The 19,128-nt window shown below is 47.9% G+C and overlaps 1 protein-coding gene across 2 annotated transcripts in view; it reads left to right on the top strand.

Moving 5' to 3' along the window:
* nlgn3a (neuroligin 3a) overlaps window positions 1-16,279 on the top strand; it is a 199,834-nt gene extending 183,555 nt beyond the window's left edge. For both annotated transcript variants that reach the window (XM_018737481.2, XM_029257602.1), the window contains 2 exons: window positions 4,831-5,620; window positions 14,591-16,279. In XM_018737481.2, coding sequence (XP_018592997.1) covers window positions 4,831-5,620; window positions 14,591-15,440 — 1,640 coding nt within the window. In that variant the 3' untranslated portion in view covers window positions 15,441-16,279. The remainder of the gene's footprint in view (window positions 1-4,830; window positions 5,621-14,590) is intronic.
* The last annotated feature ends 2,849 nt before the right edge of the window (window positions 16,280-19,128 follow it).

Here is a 19,128-nt window from a genome sequence, read left to right as displayed (position 1 = left end):
CCTTAACATTGTAAGCTGCTTTGGAGGAAAGCATCCCCTGAATAAATAAATGGCAATGGAAAACCAATGAAAAGATCCACGTTCGAGAAATCGGAGCCAGAAGTTCGAAGAATATGCCTTGCAGTAAACCCATTGCTTTGAACCCAGAAGAGATTTGATCCAAATATATTCATGCAACAGTGGGGTGTGGATATTTAAGGGGACGCTGGAATTATTTATGAATGCATGAGGAAAGGTGTTGCACTACCACCCAGAGCAGGGCAGTGTGACAGGCAAAAGAAAACGGATGCGTTGTGAGCGGGGGGTGACCTATTTTGAGCCGTCTGCAGCCATGTTTCATTGTTAATGATAGAGTGTGAAGATAGAAGCAGCCATCCATGGCCAGTCTAGACTCCGGCAGAAAAACCACAGAGCGTCGCGCATAACCTGCGCCAGAGGAAGCCACCTGACGTAACGCGCTGAGCCGAGCTGTCAGCGGCTTTGAAGAAATGCCTCCCGCCATTTGTAGCGGCCGAGCCATTGATTTAAATTCAGCCCCTAACGTTAAGAGGTGTGGGGTTGGGAGAGAAGCGCAGGCGGGGCACGGGGTGGGGGGCATCTTGAGAGTGTAAGACGTAAATAAATTACTGGAACGCAGCAGCAGGTGTGGATAAGCAAAGAAATGATTTAGTGTGTCACGGGGTTTTTTGTCTCTCGTCGGGTAAAGGATGAAATTTAGCCACGTGTAATGGAGCGAGCTGCACTGGCGCCCGAGAGACGAGCACCCGTCGCAGTAGCTATGGCGACTGCAGCAGCACGCGCATTACAGATGGATAGCAGAGATATAACTTTCCTCGCACGTGCTTTCGGGCAACTGCTCCCCCTTGTGTTCTGAAACGCGACAGCGGCAGGCATAAGCTTCGTGTCCACAGACTCAGTTATTTATTTATAAACAGCCCACGCAAACAAATTGAACTGACGCCTCTGCGGCCCCGGAGCCCGCGAATGAAAGGTCTGGGTTAGAGAGCGGCACGAGCGGTCGCTCAGCTCCGCGGCCAGGCTGGCGGATGGCACGGTGCTGCCTGTGTGTCGGCGCTCGCGTCGAAACCATCGAAAGGGACAGCTCGAGGATCGGACTCGCTTGTCCAAATGGTTCAGGGAGCCTGTCAGGTGCGCGGAGCCCAGCGCGGCAGGTCCGCGGTCGGGAGCGCTTCGTAGGATGCCAGATCCGTGTCTATTTTAAGCGGAGTGGCAAGGCAAATTTAGTGGAACGTATTCAATCGCAGGGAGCCGGAAAGTCGTCGCCGGTGCCAGCGCGCGGCGCAGCGCAACAAAGACTGCAGAGCTTAAAAGATGTAAACTGTGCTAACAGGCATTCAAGGGTGAGGCCTTCCGCATTGTCCCCTTCGACCAAACACGTCCCCGCCGCGCCTGGTGCTGGATTGATGCCGGCCCTTCCGCAGCGGCCCAGCAGCGCAGCACAGAGAATTTCAAGGTCACAACAAGCTGGCAGAAACAGCAGCCATTTGCGACGGCTGAGTGATGTTTTGGCATTTCAAACAGGTAGCCGGCGTTTCGGCGCAACACGGGACCGGGCGTTCGCCGCTCCTGCGGTTAAACATCGAAAACAATGGGCCTTTCGGCGAGAAATTCACCATTGCTTGGTCTCCGGATGATGAGGGACTCGGCTGCCAGACAGAATGTTGATGATCTCACCGGAAGGTGGCGTGCCATGTGCTGAGAGATTGCGGGTGGATTGCAGATATAACACTCTTTGGGAGGAGGACACATGAAAGAAGGTCCCTGATGCCATCTGCAGGCGCTTCGCCAGCGTCCTTAGAAGGGCAGAGGTGTTTGAGGTGGACGGACCGTTTTAGTAGGGGGCCCTGATGAGCGATGGCCCCGCCGCTCCCACTGTAACTCAGCGCGACCTCAATCTGCCAGCAGCGCTGGGCTGTGATGGATCGGCTCACGACTCCGGTGCTCCCTCCTCGCGTGTCAGGTGCCGCTCCACCAGCCACGGTTGCATAATGAGCGAATGGGGCGCAGAACCGTACCCTAAATAAAAATAATGACAGACAGCATGCGGACGGCTGGTAACGCACCAAGTCGGTGCATTGCAATATCATTACAGTTGTAATTTCAAATTTCTCTATCCGACCATGAAACCAGCGAGGCTAGCTAAAGGCAAGAATCATTCAAATGCGAAGCTTATTCTTAGAAGCATTAGGCTGCATTTCGACGCTTGTTTTCGAACAGCTTGTTTTGAAGTGTTCCAGTGCGTTATGTGCGATCGGTGTAGAAATGCGGAACGACACCCTTCCCCGGTTTCGCGCACTCGTTTTTCTAATGCGGTAATAGGTCCTGTGTGTGTGACTGGAAATCCATTGTTTTTGTCTCCCCGATGCTTTATGTGGATGGCTCTTAATGAATGCAACCGAGGGGCTGCGCTCCATCTCTGAAGGCACGGCATAATGTATGAGACGACCTGATTCCTTAAAGCACAACACAGGGGCGGCATCCAGCTGATTGGAAGACATTAGGGGAAGACAAACGCAAAGAAAATAAAAGGATGCTCTCACCGCACTCCCCCACCTCTCTGCCTCTTCCTCTTCCATGAGCTACATTTGTACACATAAATTCGGCCTCTGTGCCGCATGCGTTTGTTCTTTTGTAATATTACAGTTCAATCAATGCCGCCTTCACTTTCCACATGAGCAGTTCGCATGAGAGTTTGGAGTACAAATAGAATTTCCCATTTATTAGCACTTGGCATGAATGAAATTGTGAGGAGTATTTGCATACGGCACTGTGCGGTGGCTTCGCCTTGTGGTTTCTGGGACAGCGAAAGTGAAGGCCACAGAGAAGAGGTTGGAGAGGGATGCTCAGCAGCGGGTGATCACTGAGTGCACGTGGGGGTATGGCCTCAACGGAGGGGTCGTGTCACCGGTGTGGCAGGCAGTGGAGGATTAACTCAACGTGCCTCTGCCCAGGGGTGGCTGTCCTACATAGCATAGCATATGAGGGCAGCAAGTGGCGTAGTGGTTACAACTGCCACCTTGCACCTGATGACCCTGGGTCTGAATCCCACCTCCTGCTGTTGCACTGTTGAGCAAGCTACTGACTCTGAATGGCTCTGGTAAAAGTTACCCAGCTATATAAATGGGTAGGTCACGGTAAACTGCTTTGGAGAAAAGTGTCAGATAAATAAATAAATACGGATGTATCTCTCAGGCTTCTTTGTGTTGGGGTTGTGAAGGACAGATGCATAGCATCTACAACCCCCCTCTGTTGGGCCATCCTTCCAGACGTACCAGGCTGCTGACTGCAAACCACCACTCACCATCCAGGTCTTGGAGAACATGGTCACGATGACCCGCAAAGAAACAGCCCCAGTGACGTCACCTTATTGTATCACTCCTGCCTTATTTGTACCGCCATCTTAACCAAATTTTATGAGTCAAACTGATTGTTATTCATTTGCCTCTTTCAAATATTGTCATTTTGCTCCAGACACAAATGAAGCCTACATCTCTTCAGTAACTTATGTGATACAGAGTGGCAGATATTAAAATCTTACGGTGCCTTAAAATGGAAATACAAGCAGTGATCTTGCTGAGGTCCCAGTTTGTCTCGTGCAACCGGGTCCAGCAGCCGTCTCCCTCTCCCTGTCTGGTAAATGTTTACGCCGGCAATGTGCGTCCTTTCGGAGCTTCGTCCTCCATAGGTGTTATTACCCAGAGTGCATCTTGAAGGAGCAAAGCTGGAATCGTGGGGAAGCTTTAGCATTAGTGCCGCGCACGCTAGAGACACAGCAACCCAAAGAGACAACAGTACCAATCAATTGTGCAGTCAGGTAGATTATTGTGAGGAGAGGCCTCGCGTGGCGGTAGCGCACGGGAGCCTGAAAGGCTGCGGGGGCTTCCATTCAAGTCCCACTTCGCTGTGCCGTTCGGAGGAAGCTGCGGGGAGCCACCGTCACGCTCCCAGCAACACCGCGGCTTAAATTCGAAACACAAACAACAGTGGATGAGTTCAAAAAAAAAAATTAAATGACACGAGGCTCCATGTCCCGCTCATTTCCCTCTCTGTGGGTGCAACAAAGCCATCTGTACGCTAATTTTCATCAAGATCATTTAACACAAGATTTACAGGAAAATAAGTGCTGTGGGTAAACACTGGCAGCCATTTTGCAGTTGTTAACTATGGCGACTGAGTGGAGTACTGTCTGCAGGCAGCCTGAGAGCTTGGGAGGGTATGATCACAGCTAGACGAGATGTCCATGGCTTTTTGTATTAGACTCATGAATAGCTCTGGGCCTCACCAGCACAGAGAAAGAAACTGTATATTGCAAATATACATACATGAAACACCTACGTACAACAAGGGCGAAAGGCTGCAGGTTTTTTTTCCACCTAGCTGATACTTTTCTCCAAAAGAACTTACAATGTTAAGCAACTTACACTTATTCACCCATATTTGTTGCTGAATAATTTTCACTGGAGCAATTTAGGGAAGCACCTTATTCAAGAGTGCAGTAGTAGGCGACATTCAAACCCGCAACCTTTAGGGCAGAAGACAGCCATTCTGTCAACTACGCTACGAGCTGCCCCTGGCAGGTGTGGTCACGTAGCGCTGTCTTATGAGTTCCAAAAGGGCGTCCATACATTCCATCATTACTCTGAATTATCATGCATATTTTTCAAGCAGTAAAATATGAAACACTTTGATCATCGACGTATTTACAGAGGGAACTCCAGCTATAGAGCACAGCATTAAAATACTTTTCCTTTCCAAGTGTATAAGAGTAAAAAGATGTCATATGTGATGTCTCTGGTGTTTCCCCTGCAGGCCTCTTCCACAGGGCCATCATCCAGAGTGGCTCGGCGCTGTCCAGCTGGGCAGTCAACTACCAGCCGGTCAAATACACACGCCTGCTGGCTGAGAAGGTGGGCTGCAATGTGTTGGACACCCTGGACATGGTGGACTGCCTGAGGCGCAAAAGTGCCCGTGAGCTCGTAGAGCAGGACATTCAGCCAGCGCGCTACCATGTGGCTTTTGGCCCGGTCATTGACGGGGACGTGATCCCCGATGACCCCGAGATACTGATGGAGCAGGGCGAGTTCCTCAACTACGACATCATGCTGGGTGTCAACCAGGGAGAGGGCCTGCGATTTGTGGAAAGCGTTGTTGACTCAGAGGACGGCGTCTCAGGCAACGACTTTGACTTCTCCGTCTCGGACTTTGTGGACAGTTTATATGGCTACCCAGAGGGCAAAGACACACTGCGGGAGACCATCAAGTTTATGTACACTGACTGGGCGGACCGCGACAACCCCGAAACTCGTCGCAAGACCTTGGTGGCGCTCTTCACTGACCACCAGTGGGTGGAGCCAGCTGTGGTGACAGCAGACTTGCACGCCCGATATGGATCCCCTACCTACTTCTACGCCTTCTACCACCACTGCCAGAGCCTGATGAAGCCCGCGTGGTCCGACGCAGCCCATGGGGACGAGGTGCCCTACGTCTTTGGCATTCCCATGATCGGCCCCACTGATCTTTTCCCCTGCAACTTCTCCAAGAACGACGTCATGCTCAGTGCTGTAGTCATGACCTACTGGACCAACTTCGCCAAGACCGGGTGAGTGCAATGAGCTTGAGGAGCATCACGGTCTTTTTCATTACCCTGTGAAGACAGACACAGTCAAGGGCTTGCACATAAAACTATACAATGGGGCCGTTTATTTAATGGGCCGACCTTTTCGACTTGTAGGTCACAAGCCGCGCTCTCAGAAGCGATAAACACAGAGAAAATGGATGAGAACTAACAGATGAGCATCGCTCCACAGAAATTGCATAATGAATGTTTTTATCCTTTTTTAAACTTTCATATGCTATTGTTTCTCAGTCAGTTAGTCAGTCCTTGTATGTAGGTTAAAACCAGCTCATATCTAGGACATTTTTATAGGGCAAATATCAACCACGTGGTGTATGTGTAATGGAGTGTGGTTTTTTTGGTGTGTGTGTGTACAATGGAAAGTAAGTGTGGGCATGTACAGTGCTGTGGGAAAGTATTTGCAGTGTTTCTCTATTTTTAAACGTTTCCGAAATATTTAAAGAGTGCTGCATCCAAAGCAGGCAGATTGTATTCAAATAGCTGACTCTAATTACCCCTTTAATTAGACTGATATAAGTTTGAGGGCAGTTACTTTATCACACCTATGATTGCACATTTCATTATCTTCCACACCAAGGAAATGATGTAAGGACAATAGCGGTTTCACTTTTTCAGCAGTCATACATTACGAGAACTGACAAAAAAGATCTGATTAACTTTGATGTCAAAAAAGCTTGCAGAAACCAAGAAAATTGGATTAGACTCCGCTAACTTACAGGACAAGAAACCATAAAGTCATTTTTTTGCTTTATTGTCATCACTCACATGGTTTCAAGAATAGTACTACATGTATAAATGTTTGTATTTGACAAGCAGTATGTGTCTATGGGGGGTGCGGTGGCACAGCGGGGCTTGGCCGAGTCCTGCTCTCTGGTGGGTCTGGGGTTCGAGGCCTGCTTGGAGTGGCTTGCGACGGACTGGCATCCCGTCCTGGGTGTGTCCCCTCCCCCTCCAGCCCTACGCCCTGTGTTGCTGGGTTAGGCTCTGGCTCACCGCGACCCCGCTTGGGACAAGCAGCTTCAGCCAATGTGTATGTGTGTGCGCTTGTGTGTATGTGTCTTAGCGAGATAGATGTCGCAGGGGAAGGGGGTGGTCTGCCTGATGTTCCGCAGGAGCTCTGGAGACACAAAGTGATTAGTGAAATGTATCACACTCTGGCCCAAGGCAGTATTGATCACAGGGCTGCTCTCCAGTCGATCACTGTTCCCCCCCAGCTACCTGCCTTTGACTCTCTCTCCTCTTTTTTCTTCTACATTCAATTTTGCCCTGAGCACAAAGCTGTTTAGATTTGTACAAGAAGCACTGTTATAACCTATCTCATCTAACAACTCAAATGTAATTTGACAACCACTGTTACCAAAGAATAATTGATTGGAGATGGCTTGAATCTTTAATTGTTTCCCTTGCCTACCTGTCCCTGTGACATTTATCAATGAAAGCAAGTGACATTTATATAGTATCTTTCATCTCCGGGCTTTTGACAGATGAAAGTTGAAGGAGCACAAAGTACAGCGAGGTAGCAACTGCTAAAAGCACACGCCTCCAGATGCATATGCATTTATAAAGTCGGGTTCTAATGGATTTGAAACAGATTCACATTAAATTTTAAGCACAACACCTGTCAAGTGTTGTCTGCTTGGAGACCCCGCTCAATACCAGTGTCTAATGACTTGAGGGAAACTCATCCAGCCTTAACCACAGGAAACATGAAATATACATTTATTATTTCAAATATTGCCATTGCTGTTTTGCTGATTTTTCCCCCTTTCATTTTATTGTCTTTTTGTATTTCCTACAAATCAAGACATGAAAAACAGGAACGTTATGGTACAATGTACTGTTGATCACACACCTGACTAGAGAGTCATTTTGACCATAAATAAAAAAAAGCTCCTGTCCCATTCATCCACTGATGGACAAATAGTCTTTATTTCTCCAGCCGCATTGTCTGTCTAAGCCGCTTGTCCCAAGCGGGGCCGCAGCCTAACCCGGCAACACAGGGCATAAGGCTGGAGGGGGAGGGGACACACCCAGGACGGGATGCCAGTCCGTCACAAGACACCCCAAGCAGGACTCGAACCCCAGACCCACCTGAGAGCAGGACCTGGTTCAACCCACTGCACCACCGCGCCCTCCTCTTTCTCCAGCCATTGCTCTTAATTTTCCTTTCTACCTGCCAAAAAGCACCTTTTAAATCCCGCATTAATGTTTGACCATGTTTCATTTCAGTGGTAAAATGAACACATTAAAGAAATCATTATTTGCAGCGTCCTTCATTATAGTCCAAAGCTGGGCCGATTACTATTACCGATCCAGTAGTGCTTATTTAGCTAACCAGGCAATATGGAAAGTGGCCTTGTGAGAACTTACTGAAACACCTAAATGTATCAGCTAGTAAAATGCACATAACTTGAGTTCCACTGGAACATGAGGATCTAATGTTGGAGGAAAATATGAACCACACAAAACGGAAAACTCAAGCGGAACCGATTTTGTGAACCATAATACCATGGCGTTTCCATCAGTTGCATCCCGCTTGCATGCCTGGGTCAGCCATAGCATGGACATTTGCGGTTTGTAGCCTGTGGACTGGAGAACTTTACAAACCTTTGCTTAGATGTACCCTCTCTAGGTCACTTGATAAGGGCCTATTTATTACAGACTAGCCAGCAGTTAATTAGCATGAATGGCTCTATAAGTAAACACATTAAAATATACAGGCTGTACTTCTGTTTTCTCTGACTGCCTGGTTATTATTGTCCTTATTACATGCTATTAGTGTCAGTAATTATTTTGTAATAGTTACTTATTATTGCATGAAAATAGTTTTAGTGCCACGCAAGTTCACTAGACAGCGCTTAAAGACAACAGTGGTTTCGCTAATCAAAAGTCGACAGCGAAAATAAACATTTAAGGCCTAATTTGTTCTGCTGCAAACATGATAAAATACCTTCGTACTGGTTGTTACTGTATATCGTTAAAGATATGGGCATCTAGATGTTTTGACTGTGTTTTTAACTTGCAGAATTCACCATGACTCACGAGTGACCCGGGGAAGTATTAGAAGTTGATGACTAAGTCGTGTCAAAAGGTCATAGCTGAAAATGTAGGCAGGAGGAACCCTGACCCTGTGCTTGTAAATGGCATGCAGGTGTTAATGTCCAAGCCCTCGACATTCCAACAGCACTCAGGTAGAAATCAAGTTGCAAGCAAAGTAAATTTTAAATAAACAAGCCATTCACCATTCTCTTCTGCCAGAGACAGATCTGTTATATTTGTCATAAATCACGTATCTTTAATATACCAGAATGGCTTGGGATACATGGTTATTTGGTAATATATGTAATTTGGTAATATAACCTGGCGGGGGGCAGCTGTGTGGTGGGTCTGGGCTTCAAGTCCTGCTTGGGGTGCCTTGTGATGGACTGGCATCCCGTCCTGGGTGTGTCCCCTCCCCCTTCAGCCTTGCACCCTGTGTTGCCGGGTTAGGCTCCAGTTCGCCGCAACCCCTCTCAGGACAAGCAGTCTCAGACAGTGTGTGTATATGTGTGTAATATAACCTGCCATAATATAGGGGGATGTGGTGGTGTGGCAGGTTCAGCCGGCACCTGCTGTGTGGCAGGTCTGGGGTTTGAGCCCCGCTTAGGGTGCCTTGCGGCAGACTGGCATCCTGTCCGGGGTGTATCCCCCTCCCCTTTGGCCTTGCACCCTGCATTTCTGGGTTAGACACTGGCTCACCACGACCCCCCTTGGGATAAGCGGTTGTTGAAATGGATGGATGAATGGAACCTGCCATAATGACCACAGTTTAATACTGAAGGACGCAGCTTCAGAGCCTGAACCTCTCATGATGACCACTATCCAATGCTGAAAGGTACAGCTTCAGTCTTTGAACCTCCCTTAATGATCAGTCTAATACTGAAAGGCACAGCTCCAGACACTGACATAACCATAATGACCACTGTCCAACCCTGAAAAACACAGTTTTGCACAGTAAACCTCCCATAATGACCTCGGCGTGACACCAAAAGGTACTGCTCCATACACCGAACCTGACGCAATTTCTGTCTTGCTTTCTCCTGTTGCTCTGTGTGTGGCACCACTGATGCTTTCCTGACCTTTCTACCCCTAAGTGTGCAGCCCCACCGCACTGCTACGCCAAGTCAGGCAGGCGGCAAGTTGAGCGCCGTAATGCGTAAACAGTCGCAGAGAAGGCCGCACAGAGATGCCAAGCAAAGTGCAAAGACATCAGTGTGACAGTGAGTAGACGTGTGTGAGAGACTGTGGGAAACATGAAGAAAGAGGAGTCACAAATCGCCAGTCTGCTTCGAGTGACATGAAGGAAAGAGCTAGGCAATTACCAGCTTAACGCTGAAAGGACAGGGAGCTTCCCATGGCAGCAGAACAGAACCAAACACAGCAAAATAATAGGGAAGAGCCAGTGGGCTCCTTACTCACAGCTCTGTGGAATATCAGCAATAAAATCTATACCAGTATGTGTAATACGCCGTCATGACTTTTAAATTACTTAGGATTCCGTCTTATTCCACTTGTTATTCAAATACCTTTACACTGTTTTAATCATTTGTCATAATTTATCATTGACATTTGTGAGCACATACATGTTCCTTGACCAAGGTTTACGTCCAGCTGTTCACAGCTGCAAGCAAACCTTGCATCAAGGAACATGCATGTGCTCACAAGTAATTATTTGGTATTAAGTAGTATATATGAGGGAGAATGTTTAGTTTTCACTGGTTTTACCCATTTTTGTAATGGCACTTTTTCATGTAAAACAAGAGACGCTTTTGTGCTTTTAGTGGAACTGACTAGCAATCAAACTCAGTAAATAACCTGACAAACTAAAGGAAACCCACACTGACATGGGGAGAACATGCAAACTTTCCATAGTCGGATTCGGACTCACATCCATGGACACGTCAAAGGCACTGTGAGGCAGCAGTGCCACCATGCTGGTCTTGATCCAGACATCTAGAGATAAAAACAATTCAAATATAAGCATTACTTCAAACATTACAAGATCAGATATGGTTCCACATTTAGTGTTTCAGTGAAACGGTGGGACACATCGGTCCGGCTTGAGCCCACAAGAGCACTGCACATGGACACCTAGCTGTGGCTGTGCCTACGGGCGGGTGATGTGTGACGTAGTGCGTGTGTTTTCTCCCACAGCCCTAGGTATTATTCTGGACGTAGAGGGATTATGCATGGTCTACCAGCAGGTCCCGAGCCTGTAAAGAGCCAGGGATTAGATAGCAGGATAATAGAAAGCCCTGAGTGCTTCTCAAAGGGCCATTTTGCACAGCTGAGTGCAGGGATCCTGACGGAGAGGGGGGTGGGAGCAGAGAACACCGGGAGAGGGAGGTGCCAAACCTGCAAAAATATGCGGAGAGCACACAGCCCTCCCTTCCCGCATGAGCAGATTTGCTCCATATGCACCATAATGCTTCGGAATGGACCCTAAAGCAAAGCTGAGACTCTGGGTAGCCTTCCCCGCCTGTGGAAGACATTCTGACAGCGTCTCACTACAGGTCGTCTCTGTTTCCATTTTTGCAGACCGTCCATTGGGCAGTGTCCATTTCTCTCCCCCGAGTGCTTCAGAGGCTCAGTCTTTATAGTGCAGGTTAAGAGAAGGACATACTTTACAGATTCCGGTTTATTATAGGACATGCAAATAACGTCCCACTGCTCACCCTACATTTCCTTCTCTCTGTCCTTTCTTTACCGCATCTCTCACTTCTCTCATTCCTTCTCCTCTCTCTACCCAGCCACTCCCTCCACCTGGCCCCTTACATCTCTCCTCCCTGTGACCTCCAAAATTTTCCTCCTACATTTTCAGCTTTGAAGATATCACACCTCTTTGGACTCAGCTGAGGTCAATTCAAATTCAGCTGCTTCTTGGTATCTCGACAAAAAAGCATCTACCACATCTCTTACATCCCTGCTCACCACTACCTTCTTGGACCTCTAGGGGAGACGCTTCACAGAGCAGGGCAGTCCACATCTGTCACTGGTTTTACAGTTAATCTCTTCTATAAAGGAGGTGACAGGCGGTCCCTGCTGAGTCTTGCACTTGCTTCTCACTGAGACTAACCCTAACCCAAACTCTACTTGTGTCTAGCTTGCATTGTTGTGCTCTAACCCTAACTCTAAACGTAACTTTATCCAGTCTAACTGCTTGAGTTATACTGTCAGGATAGATAAAGGTAGATAAACCTCTGCACCTGGATCCGCCAATCTGCTCTACACGCACAACCTCCTGCATTTTATGCAGTTTGTTGCTCACCATCAATGTCAATGTGAGACTGCAATGTTTAGTGTTCAATCTCCTTAAAATGTGTTGACTTCATGCTCTGTCACTAAAGGCTTGCTTTGCAAAGTCAAGCAAGCAATGCCGCAGTTTGCCTACCACTGCCATTGTGCTTACTATGTCTTGCAAGTTCTTCTGTCCAGTCACACGCTCTACAACCCTACTGTTAAAAAAGGCTCTGGTTTTACATAACGGCCCCTCGAACCTGCCTGCACAATTAGACTTGGCCCTTAATCGGAGATTTATAGCCAATAACCTGGTTTGTATTCCAGGAACTGAATAAGTGGCAGGCCTTGTTAAAGAGGTTTGGACACCATTGATCGGGAGCTGCAGTGAGCTCAGAATATAATGAGGCAAGGGAGAGGCCAGCTCCTTCTTCCTCATGCCTCCTAATCCTATTCTTATGCGGATTTTTGGTGCACATTTTACCTGAAAGCCTTTTTAGATTTAGCCCCTTGAGTGGAGCTCCTGCTCTTTGGAGCTCTACCACTGTGGATGTCTTTGACATCCATCTGTCCTATTTTTGCTTATAATGCCCAGGCCCAATGAGGTCAACTGGGTTCAATGGCTTTGAGTGAGAGGCCATGATTGGAAATGAAGAACTGGTTTATTGCGCAAGCCTCAGTGCCCACACCATATGAAAACATCAGAGGGAATGTAAAAGGCTATTAAAACGTTGGGTTTTACGGCTTCTGTAATCGTTTGCCTCTGCCTTGACGCACACTGGGATCCAGTTGAGTGCTTGAATGGGCAGGCTAACAGGATGCTATTAGCTAGTGCAGCCTATCCTTGTCTGAGGTGCGATGTCCAGTTGGGGTCAGACGGTCTTGTTGTCTGCCCACATCGCCTACAAAGGTGTGAGTGTCATCAACCAACATCACAAACGTCACAGAGCATTTGTGCGTGTGCGGTCACCTGATGCAGTTGGTTGCGTGGTGACGCCACAAGCGGAAAATAAATTTAGGTTGTCATGCCACATTGATTTTTATCTCTTCCACTCGGAGGAATTCATCTTCATCTGCAGCAAGCACGAAGGAAGGTGTGTCTTCAGAATAAAAGTGCCCCTGCCCGCCTTCAGCACTAGCAGAAAAAAGTGGCGGGGCTAAACGCGGCCTGCTTAGCGCAGCACAACTGTATCTCGCGGCTGCAGACTGCTGGGCGCTGAGCACATCTGGAGCCCAGAGGTTTGATTCCGATTTATGGTACAAGCGGCTGCTTTGGCTGTGGATGTCCAACTTTTGTTATGGTGTGACCTGCCTTAAATATTTATGGGGAGTCCGGCGCAACCACAACGATGTCCTTTCTGCTGTTGCAAGCATGGATCAATATGACCTTACCGCCCATGTCTGCTCCCTTGAAACTTAATTACTGATTTTCAGCTACAAAGTCATCATAGTGTAGCTGTCGATAGTCATCGGGGATCATTACCGGCCTAATAAAACTGGTTATTTACGGTGTGCTTCGCCGACACCCAGCTGCACTTGGGGAGTTTTCCTCAGCCATCTCAATTTGCCTCCCCACTCCCAGAAGCACTGACCTGAAAAAGAAAAATTGACAGCAGGAAAGAGCGAGAGAGGGGAGAGGCACGATCTCCGGCGTCGGCCACAGCTCTCTGAATTTGGAAACGCAGACAGCTCAGAGGGACCTGGGGCTATCAAAGACCCACAGAGCTGTTACCCTTTCCTGCAGCACTGCCGTTGAAGCGAGTCCTCCTAGCTTAACCCTAAACACCAGCGCCATAGCACTTGTGTCCCCGTTTCTTAGTTGCACTTGAAGACGTGCAAACACGCGAAAGGCCTCCCTCTCCTTCCAGTCAATGGCTTTCTTCCTCTGCAATGCAGCACTTCCCAAAGCATCAGCAGCCGGACGGAGGAAGCGGTGTGCTCGTCCAGACTCCCTCTCCACAGCAGTGCAGGGCTGCTGCCATGAGGAGACTTGTGATCGTTCCTGAATGCCATATGCTAATACACTTAATAAATCAATACCGTTTTGGGAATTAAATTGGTGGGCATTCTCAGCCCGTCTCTCAGTGGCGCTTGGTGGAAAACACTGACCCCCTCAGGTGAATGTGTAGCACTGCGTGTGAAATACCCCCGCTATCGCAGGCTTGATTAATATTGTCTACTCTACATCAGTTCAGCTAATGCGTCTTGTGCCCTTTTCCCAGAGCAATTAGCCAAAAGGCAGCGTCACTGTTGTGATATCGAAAACAAGTTCCTTAAGCACATCCAAGGCTGTTGGTTTATTTATATATTTCCCTAAAAAAAATCAATGCCTTGTGTTATGAATAATGCGAAACACCTTGGTGTGCTACACCTTATTTAAAAATTAATGCCCAAAAATTGATTAACAGAGGAGAGATTTAGGGAGCTGGCAGGATTACTGGTGAATAAACGGATGGAAGGGAACCTTACAGCTTCCACCACGCATTTACAAGCGAGCTGTCTTCATGTGAGGTGTAAAATATGACAGTGAAACTGCTGATATAGTCAATAAATCAGTATAACACCACAATCAATATAATAACTATGAAAAAATAACCATATACCATCAAAGTTAAAATTAATGGGAGTTTTTTTGTCCATGTTGTTCTTTTGGCCCAGGGATCCCAACAAGCCGGTGCCCCAGGACACAAAGTTCATCCACACCAAGGCCAACCGCTTTGAAGAGGTGGCCTGGTCCAAGTACAACCCCCAGGACCAGCTGTACCTGCACATCGGACTCAAGCCACGCGTCCGGGACCACTACCGTGCCACCAAGGTGGCCTTCTGGAAGCACCTAGTGCCCCACCTCTACAACCTTCATGATATGTTCCACTACACCTCCACCACCACCAAAGTGCCCCCACTGGAGACTACCCAGAACTCCCTGTCTACCAAGCGTCCCAACGGCAAGGCCTGGCCCATCAACACTAGGCGGCCACCCATGTCACCGGCATACAACAGCGAGAACGGCAAGGAGCCGTGGAATGGTGACGAGGAGACGGGTCCACTTGTGGTGGAGAACCCACGTGACTACTCCACCGAGTTGAGTGTCACTATCGCAGTGGGTGCTTCATTGCTATTCCTCAATGTGCTGGCCTTCGCTGCCCTCTACTATCGCAAGGACAAGCGTAGACAAGACTCGCACCGGCAGCCCAGCCCGCAGCGGCAGGCCAACGCCAATGACGTGGGCCATGCCCCAGAGGAGGAGATCATGACCTTGCAGATGAACCAGACCCACCACGAGTGTGAGGCCGGGGCTCCCCATGACCCCCTGCGTCTGGCCTCCCTACCTGACTACACCCTCACCCTCCGCCGCTCGCCCGACGACATCCCACTCATGACACCCAACACCATCACCATGATCCCCAACTCCCTGGTGGGGATGCCCAACCTCCATCCCTATAATACTTTCACAGCTGGCTTCAACTCCACTGGCCTGCCACACTCACACTCCACCACCCGGGTATAGCTTTAAGGAGAGGAGGGGGTGGAAAGAGATTGGATGGGGAGGGCTACAATTGCTTTTTAAGAATATTCTGGGGTATGGAGCGGGTTCAAGGGCGAGAAATAAAGGAAGAACTTTTACAACAAAGAGTCGCCAAGGCTCATTCTGGATGTCAAGTTGTGTCGAACTGCCAAACTGGAAGTGACTCCCTTCCTACACGGAGGGACAAATCTGTCCGCAGCATTTTTCTTTTCTAATCATTTTAAATCGCCTTTTTAAAATGACTGTGGAGAAAATAACACTTTGTTCTCTAACAGACCACAAGAAACAAAGAGAAGTGCTTTTTATTTCCCATTTCTGTCTCCTATGGGAAAGTAGTTTGAAAACTATGGCCTCTAACGATGACATCTGCGCATCATTTGTGTTCATATATATATTTTTTTTCAATGCCTTACGAGAAAGCTTGTTCATTTGTTTATACTCTGACCTGCAGCAGTTCCGTGCAGAACGCGTGACGTTCCGACGCGGCGGTTTGAGGAGGACGAGTCCAGCACACGGGAATGAACTGTCCAAGCGGCCCTGTGATTTGCCGCACATCCGCGGAAAGCGTTGGCTTTTTTCACCTAAAGCATAAACAGTACACATGAAACAGACTCTGCTGAACAGGAGGCACCGCAGAGATGAGAACAATGTTACTGTGATTGTTTTGTTAAGAGAAAAGTGCATCTTTTACAACAAATTATCTATCAATCTATCTATCTTATCCTATCTCTCCATGAAATGCGTACTCGCACACGGTGCCTTGAGCACTCGCGCGCGTGTGTGTGTGCGTGCACTGGTTTTGGGTTTGTAGAGCATCCGTGCGGCAGGGGCTGGGGGGTGGGCGGGCAGGCGGGGGAGGGGCGGCGGAGCTTCTTATCATGTCGTTGATTTGATTCACCACATGTAGTGTCTCAGACGCGTCTATGGTTGTCTGTCTTTGCGGAATAGCACTTTTATTCTTATTTACATCTAATTTTGCTTAAGAGAAAATAAAATATTATTTTCAGTGTAAGAAGAAGGTAGATAAAAATTCAACTGAACTAACTGACAATTCCAAACAAAGGGAAACAGTGGCCTGTTTGTGCTGAATAAAACCTCCAGTGCATGTTTTTTTTCTTTACCATGTTCTTTCTCTTTGTATGTATGTATGTATGTATAACTACACTATATATACATATATTCTTTATACATATGTATGTGTGGAGAGCAAGAGCAAGAAGTCAAACAAAAACAAAAATATGCACTGGATGTTTTATTTATATACATATATAAATATTTATATAGGAGCTCTTTATAATTTTTGTAGGAGTTCCAGATATATCAATATGTATAAATATATTTAATATGCATTTATGTATACCAGATGTATACGTGCTAATTGTGCCGTGTGCCAAATTAGAGCCATCAAATTGGAGAAAAAAGGTTTTACTAAAGGTTTTTTAGTGTAAATTGTTCTGTATTTTGATAAATGTTTTGTTTAGTTGTGTTTTTGTTTTTCTTTTTTTCGGGATTCATTTTGGACGGTTCGATGAAACCTTCGTTTGGGCAGGGGTACGAAAAAGTCTTTAAGTCCTGTTCTGCCCCTTTTTTTTTTATTTCCTATCTTGCTTTGTTTTTTTTTTTTTCTCTGCGCTCACCGGAAAAACAGGCTAACACCTCTGTGAGCAAAGCAGGAAGTAGCAACGACAATGTGCGTGTGGTGAGGTGTGTTTTTTTGGCACGCCTTCCGCGAGTCGCCTCGAATCGAGCAGCAGTTCGCCACTGCAAGTGGGACGGCTGGTTTCAAGATGGTTAATAAGTGGTGACGACAAAACTAGGAAGCCACCAAACCTTTTAGCCCACGCCCGACTGGCTCCCGGGGGTGTGTTTCGTGCCGAGAAACGGTCTGCTTCACTCTTGCAGAGTTAGCTCTGGGAGTAGGTATGAAAGAAACGCTCTGCCTCGTTCAAAACGTGCGCCATTTCACTGCAGGGTTTCTCCCTTCCAGAACATTCTCTGCTCATTAACTCATTAGCACTGTGTCACTCGATGCTTTCGGCGCTTTGCTTCAACGTGAGAACCCTTGCTGAGGGTTAACTGTGCAAGCGGGGCTGGTATTGATTAGCGTGTCGCTATGCGGTTAACGTGCCCCAAAGAGCGCGTCGCCAATGCTGAGCACGTCTGCGCCATCTCTGTAACGCGCCCCCCTCTGACCGGGGGGCAGAGCTGTCGCAACCCATTCGGTCAACATGCCCCCCGTGTCCCTACGCTGCGAAGGTGAAAAACTCACGCTGGCATGTTTATTTTTAGGAACTGTTTACGTCCCCTTATAGGGCAAAAATTGCCAAGGATACGCATGTGTGGCAATGCGCAGTGATGCGTAGGAGATGAACACAAGAACACAAAGGATCGTCCCTCTCCGGGCGCGACAGGGAAGCGGTGAGCAGCGCGGGCCTTGGATAGGTAGCGCTAGCGCTGATGCTGGCCTGCGGATGGGGGTGGGGCAGCACGGGGCCGTACGCGAACTCGTCTCCCCAGAAGACCATCAATTCCAGCCCATTTAAGTCATCAGCAGTAAATTGGAGCGAGGAGAATGGCGACGGCGCTGTCGCCGAGGAGTGCTCCGGGCCGCCGTCGATTCGAGACTCGGCGGGCGCCGGTTGCTCATTACTGCCCGTTAGCCAAACGGATAAGGACCGACGGTCCACAGACAGCCCTGGTTGGCCACCGCGCTCCAGTGGGATGGAGGAGGGCAGTGAACCGGAGGTGGAGGGGAGGAAAGCAATGTCTAGGGGAGCTTGAATAGGAGGTGTGTTATTAATAGCAAGTGGAGGGTGAGAGCCTTGACTCATAACATATGTTCAAATCGGTCACGTGTCGGACGGCACTGGCAGCTGATGAAGTAATGACTGTCATACTCGCCTGCCGCTCATTCATTCTCGAACCTTAGGCTTCAGCACACAGCCTCAGCAAGCTGTGGTCTGTACCGGTGGATGGATTTTACTGACATTCCAATAACACTATTAATCCACGACAGCGAGTGTTATTGACATGCTGAGCCGTGCACACCGGGCACTTATTTTTCATTCTTTATGGTTAGCTTCTATGTGCTGCCATCCTTATAGGCTAAATAAAACAAGATAAAATATATTGTCAGTCCAGCAATGCACACAAGCGCATTCGGTGCAAAAATCTTTTATCTGGAATTGTGCGAATAACTGGAATTGATATTCTGTAAACTCTAGTGTCATCATTGTGAAACCATAGCAGAACTTTGTGTCATTTTTAACAGTTTAAAATCTCAGTTCAAAATGAAATCTGAATAGCTTGTTAAGTAAGGAGTTTTGTGTGTGTGTGTGTGTGTGTGTGTGTGTGTGTGTGTGTGTGTGTGAGAGGCAGGGGCTGTATAGTGGAAGTGAGACCAATGCCATTACATACGTGGATGTCACAGTTGGCAGTTTGTAACGCACCATCCCAGTGTTACCACGGTAGCCCAGAGTGTGTCTGTAAGGCAGCAGTGTAAAGTCTCCGCCAAGCTTACAGGATGACAGTAATGACCATACTGGTAGTATATTTTTACTGTTATCTTCCTGATCTTTACTGGTGCAATTACTACTATTACTGCAGCGGAAAGTGAGGAGGAACCCTTTTGCTCCATGCTGGTCTGAAGTGCCTGGGTAGCGCACCAGAG

This window comes from Scleropages formosus, chromosome 13 (assembly GCF_900964775.1).
Source record: "Scleropages formosus chromosome 13, fSclFor1.1, whole genome shotgun sequence".
In the NCBI taxonomy this organism is placed as follows: domain Eukaryota; kingdom Metazoa; phylum Chordata; class Actinopteri; order Osteoglossiformes; family Osteoglossidae; genus Scleropages; species Scleropages formosus.
This window is presented reverse-complemented; position numbering and strand designations above follow the sequence as displayed.